The sequence below is a fragment of the Chenopodium album genome, chromosome 17, assembly GCF_948465745.1.
Source record: "Chenopodium album chromosome 17, dcCheAlbu1.1, whole genome shotgun sequence".
In the NCBI taxonomy this organism is placed as follows: Eukaryota; Viridiplantae; Streptophyta; class Magnoliopsida; order Caryophyllales; family Amaranthaceae; genus Chenopodium; species Chenopodium album.
Genome location: NC_137850.1, coordinates 46,172,768 through 46,187,423, shown reverse-complemented (window position 1 = coordinate 46,187,423; position 14,656 = coordinate 46,172,768). Strand labels below are relative to the sequence as shown.

Sequence of the window (14,656 nt, the reverse complement as noted above, 5' to 3'; positions counted from 1 at the left end):
ATTAAGTCTATTATTGATTTGAGCAAGTAACGAGAAAAGAAGAGAATAAAAAATTATAAAAAAAAGAGTGAATCAAAGAAAGAAAAAAACAGTACTCTTGGTAAAATAAAGAAGCTAAGATCCCGAAAAAAGTGACAATAACTAGTGATGTCAAATTTCAAACCGAAACCGTTTAACTGTCCGAAAAAAACCGACCCAAATGAGAACTGAACCGATTAAAAATCGTTTTTTTGAAATCGAAAACCGACCCGAACTGTATGTAAATGAACCCGAAACCGAACCGATCCGAATAACGTTACACCGTATAAGAACCGAACCAGTTCTAGACCGAACTGAAATCAAACCGAACCAAAAAGAACCGAACTGTTTCTAACCCGAAACCGTTTGAACCGAGATAAAAACCGTTTACACCGAACCGTTAACAACCCGCAACCCGTTTGCACCGAACTATATATAAACCAAACCGTTTATTAACTGAACCGCTTGCAAACTGAATCGTTTAATGAACCGGACCGCTTATAAACGAATCGGCTATAAACTAGTAAGATCGGTATGGCTAAACATGAAACAGAACATGATATGTATTTATAAAATCAATGAGAATTTGTATATAATATGATGCCTATTTAAGAAATGATGAAGTCTCAACTTAATATAAAACTTGTTAACCAACAAAAGGTTAGCAATACTATCAAATTTCAAACCAAAACCATTTCATTGCCCGAATCCAAATGACTCGATAGACAATCGATTTTTTGAAACCGAAAATCGACTCGAACCGTAATTTAGTAAACTCGAAATGGAACCGATCCGAATAACGTTAAACCGTAGAAGAACCGAACCAGTTATAAACTAAACCGAAAAAGAACCGAACTAGTTATAAACTGAACCGAAAAAGAACCGAACTAGTTATAAACTGAACCGAAAAAGAACCGAACTAGTTATAAACTGAACCGAAAAAGAACCAAACTTTTTCTAACCCGAAACCGTTTCCAACCCGAAACTGTTTGAACCGGGATAAAAACCGTTTACACCGAATCGTCAACAAACTGCGACCTGTCTGCACCGAACCGTTTACTACCCGGACTGTTTACAACCCGAACCGAATTAAAACCGCTCAAGAATAAACCGAAACCGAATCGAACCGATAATTATTTAAACCGAACTGAAACCGACCCGCGAGACACTTAAACCGATTTCAAACCGACCCGATTTAATACCGAACCGATTTCAAACCGAACCGAACCCGAACTGTCAAACCGTTTTGACAGTACTAACAATAACTATTACAATGTTTCTCATGGTGCACGAGGCGAACAGCTACCTCTACTACCATAAAAGAATGAAGGATAACCCAATTTATTTTCCCACTGCACTAAAAATCAAATCTACATAAAAAATCAGTACTTTTATCAATTTTACAAAATGCAGAATCATATACTACCAACCAAATTCGTTTCAGAATGTTTGGTTAAACCGAAGTTTGATGAAACCATTTACGAATTAACAAAACAGCCGTACTTTTTAACCCCTCTTGATCTGCTCATGCTTTTCAAAGATCCCATTCAAAAGGGCCTTCTTTTTACTACCCTTAATACTACTAATGATACTACAACAAATGTTGTCTCTCATTTGTTTGAGAAGCTCAAACACTCACTCTCCCATGCCCTAGTCCATTTCTACCCGTTAGCGGGTCGTTTAACAACGCAAAAATATCCCGAGGAGAACGCTTGTACGATCTCCATCGACTGCACCGAGGGCGGCCTTGGAGCGAGGCTCATCCGTGCTGCCGCCCTCGGCCTCACCGTGTCTGATATTCTCTCGTCTACTGATGTCTCTAAAGACGGGGTTCCATTTTTTTTTGATCTAGGTGAAAAAAGGAATAATTATGATGGTCATACAAGAGCTCTACTATCAATTCAGGTAACAGAACTCCTAGATGGTGTGTTCATTGGGTTTAGCATGAACCATTGTGTAGGAGATGGCACCACTTTTATCCATTTTATCAATATGTTGTCTGAAATATTTAATTTTGATGGTGATCTTGCTAGTGTAAAGGAGGTTATACAAATCTCACGTCCACCCATCTTTAATTATAAGCCATGGAATGTTAATAAGCACGATAACAAAGATGTTCCGGTCATTAAATTTCCGTATCTTAATTTTGATCAATATTTAGATGGTGATAATAATTATGAATCTGAACGATTAAGTGAGAAAATCTTCCACTTCTCATCAACATCAATGGCAAAACTTAAAGCCGAGGCCAATCAACAATGTGGGACAACTCACAATGTTATATCGTCTTTTCAAGCCTTAAGCGCGCTTGTATGGAGGTCCATAACGAAGGCTCGAAACTTGCCATTGGATCAGCCAGCCATATGCATCATAGCTGTGAATGCTCGCCCTCGGCTTAACCCACCCCTTTCGGATGACTACGTTGGGAACTTTATTAGTGGAGTTCATGGAGCTTGCAAGGTGGATCAGTTATTGGGCCATGATTTGGGCTGGGCTGCAATGAGTTTAAATAAATCAATTACGGCCCATAAAGAAGAACAGGTACTTGGTTTTTTTAAAAGGTTTATCGATGCCCCAAAAGTCATGGCTCCCTCTAAAGGAGTGGATCCTTTAGGAGCGAATAAGGTTTCGATTGGAGGGTCGTCAAGGTTTGATATGTATGGACCTCAATTTGGGCTGGGACGAGCTTTGGCTGCTCGCGTCGGGTTTGGAAAGAATGAAGATGGAAAGGTAAATGCAAACCCGGGATGTGAAGGAGGAGGAAGTGTAGATTTGGAAATGTGTCTTAAACCTGAGGTTATGGCAGCCCTTGAAACTAATGAGGAGTTCATGTGCTATGTAACATCAACCTAAGAAACTGCTTTACTTTCAACAGTAATCGAGTCTTATTTCCTTGCAACAAAGTGGCTGATGCTATGTCGTCTATCCTTTTATTACTTGGAGTTATGATTTTTGTACATATCTTTAAACAACTAGATGCAGAATATTGAAGTCTTTTTATTCGTTTACTCGCATCTGATATGTACTCTACAGTCAGCCTCCAAGGCTCAATAATACTTCGTAATGAATAGCTTAATCGTTTTGCTACGTACTTGAAAGATTAAAAGTTCGATTCTTATTCCACTTTAATTTTATCTTTTTGTCTAGAAATAAATATTGACAAAGATGAACAAATCACACACTGAATATGCGAAGCACTTGCTAATAATTAGAATATTTTAGCTCACTATTAAAGGACAAGAAATAAGCTCTAATTAGTAGAAACAAAAGGAGATTTCACTGGGACATGGCTTAACAGAATGATAAGGTATGCTGGATTAAATTGATTGTATATGCACATATGGAAGGGGATGTAACTAAGTAAATGGGTTTACGGTTCTAAAGGATTGCTTGTAACATAAAACTCTAATATGAAAATTGTGTTCATTTAGATTTTTATACCTATTTAGTTAGTGAATTAGATTGTTTAAGAAAAAAATTCAAAGAGAAAAAACTTTTAGAGACTAAGGCCCTGTTCTCATCAGATTATTTTCAGTTCAGTTCAGTTCAGCTTCTAATTTCCTTCTCTCATAAAATATTCATTTCAGTTCAGTTCAGTTCAGTCAATGAGAACAGACCCTTAGTATACATTTATTTTCTGGAATTTGTTCAAAGTGTTTCATTTTCACCATCTCTTCAATCTTCGCCACTATGTTAAAGAAGTGACGTGTTAACAATTTTCATTGGCCATTCGAGAATTGTACTATGACGAAAGAGTACAAGTAAGAGAAATCTTTTTACTTACACGGAAGAGCCCGTGAAATATCCACATCAAAATTTGAAAAATCAATGGCAAGATAATGAAAGCAATAGTTATCTAAACTAAGTTCGGTAAACTTTCCATTCTCACCACAATTTAATTGTTAATCTCATCGTGATACTAGCGTACAAAAATTGAGCTTAAGTCATTTCTATTGAAATTTGGTGCGCTTTTTTTTTTTTTTTAAATTTTTTTACAAATCTCAAGAATACACGATGCATTTGAAAGTTTTTAGAAAACATGGTGTATTTTTTAAAACCTCAGGATTACACAGAACAATTTCCCTTTAAAAAAAGCGACAAAAATAATAAGTGTATGTTAAAAAAAACGGAAGGAGTACCAAATTACCAATGCCATTCATTTAAACCGTTCTAAATATCCCTACATCCATTATTTTATTCTTTCGTCGATGACAATAACTATATCGATATTGATCCTCAACTACTCCATAACTTTACTTATATTAAAATGCAATAATGCATGTAATAATATCTTCATATTCGGTGCATACCATTAAGTCTATTATTGATTTGAGCAAGTAACGAGAAAAGAAGAGAATAAAAAATTATAAAAAAAAGAGTGAATCAAAGAAAGAAAAAAACAGTACTCTTGGTAAAATAAAGAAGCTAAGATCCCGAAAAAAGTGACAATAACTAGTGATGTCAAATTTCAAACCGAAACCGTTTAACTGTCCGAAAAAAACCGACCCAAATGAGAACTGAACCGATTAAAAATCGTTTTTTTGAAATCGAAAACCGACCCGAACTGTATGTAAATGAACCCGAAACCGAACCGATCCGAATAACGTTACACCGTATAAGAACCGAACCAGTTCTAGACCGAACTGAAATCAAACCGAACCAAAAAGAACCGAACTGTTTCTAACCCGAAACCGTTTGAACCGAGATAAAAACCGTTTACACCGAACCGTTAACAACCCGCAACCCGTTTGCACCGAACTATATATAAACCAAACCGTTTATTAACTGAACCGCTTGCAAACTGAATCGTTTAATGAACCGGACCGCTTATAAACGAATCGGCTATAAACTAGTAAGATCGGTATGGCTAAACATGAAACAGAACATGATATGTATTTATAAAATCAATGAGAATTTGTATATAATATGATGCCTATTTAAGAAATGATGAAGTCTCAACTTAATATAAAACTTGTTAACCAACAAAAGGTTAGCAATACTATCAAATTTCAAACCAAAACCATTTCATTGCCCGAATCCAAATGACTCGATAGACAATCGATTTTTTGAAACCGAAAATCGACTCGAACCGTAATTTAGTAAACTCGAAATGGAACCGATCCGAATAACGTTAAACCGTAGAAGAACCGAACCAGTTATAAACTAAACCGAAAAAGAACCGAACTAGTTATAAACTGAACCGAAAAAGAACCGAACTAGTTATAAACTGAACCGAAAAAGAACCGAACTAGTTATAAACTGAACCGAAAAAGAACCAAACTTTTTCTAACCCGAAACCGTTTCCAACCCGAAACTGTTTGAACCGGGATAAAAACCGTTTACACCGAATCGTCAACAAACTGCGACCTGTCTGCACCGAACCGTTTACTACCCGGACTGTTTACAACCCGAACCGAATTAAAACCGCTCAAGAATAAACCGAAACCGAATCGAACCGATAATTATTTAAACCGAACTGAAACCGACCCGCGAGACACTTAAACCGATTTCAAACCGACCCGATTTAATACCGAACCGATTTCAAACCGAACCGAACCCGAACTGTCAAACCGTTTTGACAGTACTAACAATAACTATTACAATGTTTCTCATGGTGCACGAGGCGAACAGCTACCTCTACTACCATAAAAGAATGAAGGATAACCCAATTTATTTTCCCACTGCACTAAAAATCAAATCTACATAAAAAATCAGTACTTTTATCAATTTTACAAAATGCAGAATCATATACTACCAACCAAATTCGTTTCAGAATGTTTGGTTAAACCGAAGTTTGATGAAACCATTTACGAATTAACAAAACAGCCGTACTTTTTAACCCCTCTTGATCTGCTCATGCTTTTCAAAGATCCCATTCAAAAGGGCCTTCTTTTTACTACCCTTAATACTACTAATGATACTACAACAAATGTTGTCTCTCATTTGTTTGAGAAGCTCAAACACTCACTCTCCCATGCCCTAGTCCATTTCTACCCGTTAGCGGGTCGTTTAACAACGCAAAAATATCCCGAGGAGAACGCTTGTACGATCTCCATCGACTGCACCGAGGGCGGCCTTGGAGCGAGGCTCATCCGTGCTGCCGCCCTCGGCCTCACCGTGTCTGATATTCTCTCGTCTACTGATGTCTCTAAAGACGGGGTTCCATTTTTTTTTGATCTAGGTGAAAAAAGGAATAATTATGATGGTCATACAAGAGCTCTACTATCAATTCAGGTAACAGAACTCCTAGATGGTGTGTTCATTGGGTTTAGCATGAACCATTGTGTAGGAGATGGCACCACTTTTATCCATTTTATCAATATGTTGTCTGAAATATTTAATTTTGATGGTGATCTTGCTAGTGTAAAGGAGGTTATACAAATCTCACGTCCACCCATCTTTAATTATAAGCCATGGAATGTTAATAAGCACGATAACAAAGATGTTCCGGTCATTAAATTTCCGTATCTTAATTTTGATCAATATTTAGATGGTGATAATAATTATGAATCTGAACGATTAAGTGAGAAAATCTTCCACTTCTCATCAACATCAATGGCAAAACTTAAAGCCGAGGCCAATCAACAATGTGGGACAACTCACAATGTTATATCGTCTTTTCAAGCCTTAAGCGCGCTTGTATGGAGGTCCATAACGAAGGCTCGAAACTTGCCATTGGATCAGCCAGCCATATGCATCATAGCTGTGAATGCTCGCCCTCGGCTTAACCCACCCCTTTCGGATGACTACGTTGGGAACTTTATTAGTGGAGTTCATGGAGCTTGCAAGGTGGATCAGTTATTGGGCCATGATTTGGGCTGGGCTGCAATGAGTTTAAATAAATCAATTACGGCCCATAAAGAAGAACAGGTACTTGGTTTTTTTAAAAGGTTTATCGATGCCCCAAAAGTCATGGCTCCCTCTAAAGGAGTGGATCCTTTAGGAGCGAATAAGGTTTCGATTGGAGGGTCGTCAAGGTTTGATATGTATGGACCTCAATTTGGGCTGGGACGAGCTTTGGCTGCTCGCGTCGGGTTTGGAAAGAATGAAGATGGAAAGGTAAATGCAAACCCGGGATGTGAAGGAGGAGGAAGTGTAGATTTGGAAATGTGTCTTAAACCTGAGGTTATGGCAGCCCTTGAAACTAATGAGGAGTTCATGTGCTATGTAACATCAACCTAAGAAACTGCTTTACTTTCAACAGTAATCGAGTCTTATTTCCTTGCAACAAAGTGGCTGATGCTATGTCGTCTATCCTTTTATTACTTGGATTTTTGGTTTTACTTTACTCTTAAGTGAGGTTTCTCTTAAGTGAGGTTTTACATGTGATTGTATGTTATTTCCAATCTTTTAAATTGTGGTTGAAGTTTTGGGCTTTAAAATAGGTTCTCACTTGTAAAAGTTAATCATCGTTTACAGTTTTATTGGACTTTTAAGCGTATTATTTTATTTAAAATCATAATTTATTTCGTGTAGGCAGTAAACAATACAGAAAATGGGAAACTCAGTACTAGTACAATAAAATGATAAGAGGTTGGTTTTGGAAGTGTTACTTCAGAATGTTGGCATATTATTATGAATGATGGGGGGCTAATTGAAGGGGCAAAGTGGTTTTCACATCTATTCTATTAATCAACACTCAACATGTTCTCGTCAAAAAAACATGCAAGCAATTACTCCCTATTGACGATTATGAGCATCTTTTTGTCAGGCAGGAACGATTATCAACAGATTCGGATAAAACTAAGCTTACAGCATCCTGCTTCCTAGTTGTCCTGATGCTGCTATATATGCAGTAAAAATTTACTGGGGATAGGCCCACACAATGGAAGGTAATAACAATCATCCAAAGCACACAGAACTAACCTGATCAATCCTATAATTCCTATTATATACTTGTATCATAGATTGCCAGAAGATATTTGTCTATGTATGATCCTGCTGTCCTGCATGTAAATCAGCATTATCAGAATAAATAAAACCGAATGCTTAATCTATAAGCACAAAGGATACAAGTAGAAAATTCAAGCATACTTGCATTCTAATTTCTTTTAATTTATGAGCATTCTAATGACTAGGAGAAAGGGAAATGAGGAACTTACATTCTACTTCGTATATCATTTTCGGCTCCCAGAAGAGATATATAGTGTTGCAATAGCTTTACAATATAATAAATATATACACAGTAGTACAGTACAGCAGCCCCTTAGAAGCTGCTTGATTTCCCCCAAGAGCTGAAAAACTCTATCATGTGTCCATATATATCTTCCTTTGCATTCACACTCAAGAGAAAATCAACATGGCCATAATTTTCAAGATAAAGAACCTCTTTTTTGCATGGCAACTCCTTGAGAGTGTGTTGTACATCTGTCACGTCAGCTAAGGCATCATTGCCTCCATAAGCCATCCACAACGGCAATGACTCTGGAACAAGGCTAAGATCAAATCTGGGGGGTTTTACAGACCCATAAAGTCTCAGATTTTTTAACATCCCATAGTCATACCGGGCAAATGTACCCTGACGGATCACTGCAATCAGAAAATTAAAAATAGCATAATGTCAATTTCTGTAAAGAGTCAAATTTGACATCTTTATGATACTTTCAGTTGACTCTACTCAACAACAGGATAGATTGGATGAAGACAACAGGCTCAATCCTATTTTGCCACGGAACTGAAACAGGACATGAAAATGTAGAAACAAGGAACCGCAAAGCTGCAATTTTCACAGATAAGAGAGGAAGCATATAGATGTATAACTGAAAGCTAAGGGCCCATAACAATTAAAGTCACATTAAAAAAAAAGGATGGCCACCCCAAATATAACAACTCGGTGTTACTCCAACAAAGGCTATTCTCACAGAAGAAGACAACATCCACCCCCCCACCCCCCCAGCCAATCCACACTAGTATCTGGACACTGGAATTGCACAGGATGTAGAACATAAATCCGAGCTAAGGGAGGAAGTATATGAAACCATAGATGCAAGTGCTACTAGAAGCCAAAAATATACATAGTACAATTAAAAATTTCTGTACGATAGATAGTAGAAAAAGCCTTCAGAACACTTACTTTGAAAAAGATGGTTTATGTTTTTGGCTGATGAGGGATGGGGCTCGTATTCAAGGTATAAATCCACCCTTGAGGTGTTAAAGCAGCAATTCTTTCCTGCAAAATGTAGGAATTCTTTTACCTAACGAATAGAGAATAGATACTGCACCAAAGAAAAATCAAAGGTAAGGAAAGACAGAGCACATGAGCAATTAAAGATAAAACAGAATGGTAACTAATTACAAGAAAAAGTAGACATTCAATGCAGTAATCCCCCAGCTACCCAAGTTAATGATTTATAAACCTCAATCATGATAACAAGTAGTCATACACACAAGAATCACTTGGAGCATTCGAGGGAAAATGATAATCCACCAAGGAGCTGAAATTCGAGGAAAAGTCTAAGCCACTAGGAATTGAAAGTCAAGGTGATATAAGTCATATAACAAAACATAACCATAAGAAAATGCTTTCGGTGCTTGATTAGTATAATTTGCATGAGAAGGGAAGAGCTGGCACCATGAACAGTGGTGAATATGTCCATTATTGTCAAAGAGATATTCAAACACTAAGGAAAAAGTAGTTAAATCAACTCAAAAGATAATTTTATTAATGCTTTAATTACCAGAGAATTCTCCTTGAACAATGAAAAGAACTCTTCAGTATGATTAAGGATTATTATAGTATGTAGATATAGTAGACAGTGCCTATGGGAGGAGTAAAAGAACATCCAAGCTCTTCAAAATTTCACAATCAACTTTGACTAGTATGACTTCAGCGTAATGCAAGAAGCTATGTTTGCAGCTCTAACATGCTTTTTTCCAGCTTTCCATAGTCCTAGAAGAAGGAAACCAAGAGACTTACCAGTTATAGAAGCCAACAAGTCTTCACAGTCTAGATGGCCATCACATACAGAATCCAGAAGCTGAACTCCAGCATCACTGCATTCATTTACATACAACTTCTAACGGTGAATATTTTACACATAACCTCAGACTCGGCTTAGGAAAGGAAATTGTTTTACCTCCGAAAGTTAAGTTGATGAAAGCCCATTGCAATTACCATCTGTACGTCCAGGCAGCCACCCATACAAGAAAAAAATAAAATTAATTTTTATATCCTCCAATCCGACATTAATCAAGCAAAGTCCGCATACAAATACTTGGCAAAATTACAAACAATATAAATACCTTGTCAAGGTACATATTAACCATCCGAAGAACAAACGGTGCACTAACATGTTCCAAGTATGATATTGGAGAAAGAAGAGCAGCAGCTTCCACCTTTTTCACTATGTCTGGCTGAGTGAAAGCAGCCAAAGACATTATAGTCCCCTGTGCTTCAATAATGAATCATTGATTAGCAAACAGGTAGCAAATGCATATGTGCATGGAGCCACAGTTTTGGATCATAGAAAACTCAAAGAAAGTTGAGTGGCAGTTAGGCAAATGGCAAAGACTTATCACCTGTGAATGTCCAACAAGGAAAATCTTTGAGTTCGTCTCCTGATATACATACTCAATCATTTCTGCAAGATCAAACAGAGCCAATTCCTCCCAGCTCCAGTCCCAATATGCCTGTAAGGGTAGATGAAAACTACAATGAATACAATCCCGGCATAACAATATCCAAGTCAAAGCACTGACCACGCATACAATCTTTTTAAAACTACATCACTAACAAGCAAAGAAAGCAAAATACAAAAAAAAAAAAAAAAAAAAAAAAAAACACCTACTCATACGGTTCTACAACCCTATATAATTGCATAAGTGCATAACCAGATCAATAGTGAACATCCTATGTACCTTGCTTCTCTCTGAAAGAGAAACATGTCCATGACTCCACCGTGTTCCTCGTACATTACCAACCCACACATCATATCCATGATCAGCAAGAATGAAACCCAAAGATTCTTCTTTTGAGTTCAAAAACCACGAATCTCCTCCCTGCGTACACAGATATAAGATAGCAAACATCACAAAGTGAAAGGATGATACCAACTACCAAGTTACCAACTTTCCACTTATATATGCATTTTAAAACGATTCTCAAGGCAGTATTCTTTGTCATAGAAAGAAAAAACATCAACTTCAACAGAATTAGAAATCAGCGGGATTACATTATTTAAAAAGAGATAGCAATAATAAAATCTTAAACAAAAACGCCCGAAATTAGCATATCCTTCCATCCTACTTTATTAAGCCATATTTTAGGAATAATATGGCACACTTCATACCTAGAGCAGTTCTTATGAATTTTCTATATTACTCTGATATATTTTTGGCTTTGATCAGCAGTATCATAACAATGTTATGATGCTTAACCCCATCAGAGTTTATGAATTTTGATTGAATTCCTTACACGTGGCCTTATAGAGTGGGACAGATAAGGTATTATTTACATGATTATGCGAAATTGCAAAGTAGATAGCATAGTGCAAAACCTAAGCATGCAATATGCCTTTCTTAAATGCAATATTACAAGTTGAAACTTCCTTAATTGGTAAATCAAACTAGTATAGTATAATCAGCTCAATTTTTGTTTCCAGACAATATCAATGGCATTCAATTTCATTAATTAATCTCTAAAAATCATTAAACACAAAGAAAAGAAAAAACCTAATTCAGCAATATGAGTAAGGGTGTACATAAATGAACCGGACCTGGACCGGACCGGCCTTCAGGTCTGGTCCCGGTTCTTAAAAAAGGTCTATTCCGGTTTTTGGTCCGGTCCGGGTTTGACCCGGAATTTCCCGGTCCAGACCGAAAACTTCCCTCAATCATGCATTAGAAATTCTCAAAAATTAACGCTATAATTTGCCATTTCTTATCAATTTCAAAGCTGATCAAATCAAATTCAATACACAAATTAATCAAATTCACGCATAAATAAACCACAAATGATCAAAAACACCAAAACAAATTCAAATTAAAACCTCAGATCAATCAAAAAACAGCAAAATCAATCAAAAATCAACCAAAAAAACTCAAACAAATCATCCGAAAGATCTAGAATCAAACAAAACAATCAAAATCAAACCTAAATCAACAAATCAACGATCTCGAAGCTTGATGATGATGATGATTGAGAAAATTGCACGAAAATGAGGGAGTGAAAATGAGCACGAAAATGGCAGGAGGAGAGAGAAAAAGGGAGAAGAGGAGAGAGAAAATGTCCTTTGGAGCTGGCAATTTTTATGGAAAAATAGGTGGAGGTGTTGGATATACCAAAAAAAAAAAAGAAAAATAAAAAAGTGGATTTGAATAATTGCTTCCTTTTTTTTTTCTTTTTACTACTTTATTTATTAATAGCAAACCGGTCCAAACCTGGACCGGTAGGAACAGGTCTAATGCCGGTCCACATATACCGGTCCAGGTCTGATCCGGTTCAGGTCCGGTCCGGACCTGGACCGGTGTTCACCCCTAAATGTGAGACATTAAAACAGTAATTAAAAGGGGGAAAATAAAATTACCATAAAAAGTCCATGTTGAAGAAGCACAGGAGGACCTCGTCGCAACTTCAATTGATCCGAAGAAGACGATGACACACGCTGAAGTGCAAGTATAAATCCATCCTTGGTTTCAACCTGATCAAATTTCCACCGTCACAAAAATAAGTCAAAATATTATAAAAATTGGCGGAAGAGTCAAAGGAGAGAGAGAGAGAGTACGGAGTGTTCGGAGCAAGGGTAGCCGGAGAGAATGATAAGCTGTTCGCAGAGACTTCCGCCGTGAGATGGCCGGCGATGGAGGAGGTGTGCGGCGGAGTTGGCGGCGGCGGAGGCGGAGATGAGGAGAGAGAAAGAGAGGAGTGTGAGTGAGAGTAATGGCAGTGCGAAGGTGAGTGGTGTTGGTGGCATCTTCGCCGACGAGAGAGAGAGAAAAGCAGGGAAAAGAGGTGGCGTGCCGGGATGTAAGTGGTCGGGTTTGTGCTTGTATTGTTCACGTGGGATTAAATAAGGCGTGACTTGGAAGTTTGGAGTTGGAAACAAAAACAATCAAATACTGAATTTAAAGTCCATATGATAATTAATGAATTTATAATGGGGAAACGTATTATCCATGTGTGGTTTACTTACGCGCTTTTTTTTTTTATAAGTAAGGAGAAAGTTTTATCAAGTTGAAATCTCTTATAATAAGATAAGTTAACTTAGTTTAGGTGAAGGGCAAGACCTTTTAGGATTAGGAAAAAGAGTAAGGAATCTCGTCTTAAAAATGCTGCTAGTTGGTTTTGATCCATAATGTGCAATTTGTACCATTAGGACAAATTTTAGTGTTTTACTTGATCATTTATAGGCTCCTTCGCTGTGAAACTAGGGATCGGTTAGTCTATTGTCCACTCGAGAGTACATATTCTATGTTTGATGGGGTTTCGTACACAACTATTCATAAAATGCAATATACATTATGTCATATATGAGTCATTATGTCATATACAATAAAGGATAGACATTATGTCATATATGAGTCATCAATTCATACTATTTATTTTCTCTCTAACTAATTATCCATACTTGTACTTTTTTCTCTATTAGAGACACTTTTGGATGAAGGTTCTTTGATAGTATAAGTATAGCTTATTAACTTGGACTAGGTTGACCTAAGGTTCTAAGTTTCCAATGCTATATACTCTGTAAATTTGTAAACCTGAGGCTATGACATCAACCTAAGAAACTACTACATTTGTTTTAAATTATTTGCAACGATTGAGGTAGTAGTTTACTTTCGACTTTAATCGAGTCTTATTTCCTTGCAACATAGTGGCTGATGCTATGTCGTCTATCCTTTTATTGCTTGGAGTTATGATTTTACTTTACTCTTTAGTGAGGTTTTACATGTAATTGTATACTATTATTTTTGATATATTAAATTTTGGTTGTATAATTTTGGGTTTTGATGAAATAGGTTCCAAGGTATACTCTTTATGTCCTCATTTGTTTGCCCCATTTGACTTTTCATGATCTTAAAGGCGCTTCTTAAAATGAGTATATAACTCCATATTTATATGCGTAAAAATTATAAAAACTTGATAATAATAATATATACTTCATATAACATTGTAACGAATCCAACAAGATCCTATTTGACTTTATTACGGGCCTGATCACTTCAGCTTAATTTCAGTTCAGTTCAGCTTCTAATTTCCTCATCTCATAAAATATTCATTTCAGCTCAATTCAGTTCAGTTCAACTCCAATCAGTTCAGTTCAGTAAATGTGAATATGCTTACCTCTAATGCATCAATAGGATATTTTTTTTGACAACGTCATCAATAGGATATTACAGCCAAAGTTTTAAAGTGACTCAATTATTTACAATGAGGCAAAAAAAAAAAAAAAAAAAGGGACAAAAGGAGTTTAGTTAATGATTGTTTAGAGAGTTTTGTTGGACTTCTAATCTCTATTTCCATGTTGAAGCAAGGGCAATGATATTATTGATATGGTTAGATGAGCAAAATCTGATATCCAATATGGTTTCAAAACGCAGGTCAAATATCCGGCTTCATGATCGCAAATTTCATGACCAGTTTTCGGTCCGGTTCCAATCAGGGTTCGAATCAGATATCAATCTATCTATTGCACATACT

At 36.7% G+C, this 14,656-nt stretch overlaps 3 protein-coding genes across 5 annotated transcripts; 2 read left to right on the top strand and 1 right to left on the bottom strand.

Annotated features, from left to right (window-relative positions):
* The first annotated feature begins 1,400 nt into the window (after nucleotides 1-1,400).
* Nucleotides 1,401-3,147, top strand: LOC145588224 (uncharacterized). The gene has a single exon (XM_081644873.1). The coding sequence runs from the start codon at nucleotides 1,426-1,428 to the stop codon at nucleotides 2,869-2,871; it is 1,446 nt and encodes a 481-aa protein (XP_081500999.1). The 5' UTR covers nucleotides 1,401-1,425; the 3' UTR covers nucleotides 2,872-3,147.
* A 2,582-nt stretch (nucleotides 3,148-5,729) lies between these two features.
* Nucleotides 5,730-7,282, top strand: LOC145588223 (uncharacterized). Its single transcript, XM_081644872.1, has one exon. The coding sequence runs from the start codon at nucleotides 5,755-5,757 to the stop codon at nucleotides 7,198-7,200; it is 1,446 nt and encodes a 481-aa protein (XP_081500998.1). The 5' UTR covers nucleotides 5,730-5,754; the 3' UTR covers nucleotides 7,201-7,282.
* Nucleotides 7,283-7,570: 288 nt separating this feature from the next.
* On the bottom strand, nucleotides 7,571-13,062 carry LOC145588221 (triacylglycerol lipase 1-like). Of its 3 annotated transcripts, none has more exons than XM_081644871.1 (10): nucleotides 12,741-13,062; nucleotides 12,543-12,656; nucleotides 10,876-11,016; nucleotides 10,537-10,647; nucleotides 10,261-10,404; nucleotides 10,095-10,135; nucleotides 9,935-10,011; nucleotides 9,092-9,187; nucleotides 8,121-8,547; nucleotides 7,571-7,959 (listed from the first exon to the last, which is right to left on the bottom strand). In XM_081644871.1, the coding sequence occupies exons 1-9, from the start codon at nucleotides 12,927-12,929 to the stop codon at nucleotides 8,225-8,227; spliced, it is 1,236 nt and encodes a 411-aa protein (XP_081500997.1). In that variant the 5' UTR covers nucleotides 12,930-13,062; the 3' UTR covers nucleotides 7,571-7,959; nucleotides 8,121-8,224. The 3 variants fall into 3 exon arrangements, with proteins under 3 accessions (XP_081500997.1, XP_081500996.1, XP_081500995.1); XM_081644870.1 differs by having other exon boundaries at nucleotides 7,571-7,956; XM_081644869.1 differs by having other exon boundaries at nucleotides 7,572-7,964.
* Between the last annotated feature and the right edge of the window lie 1,594 nt (nucleotides 13,063-14,656).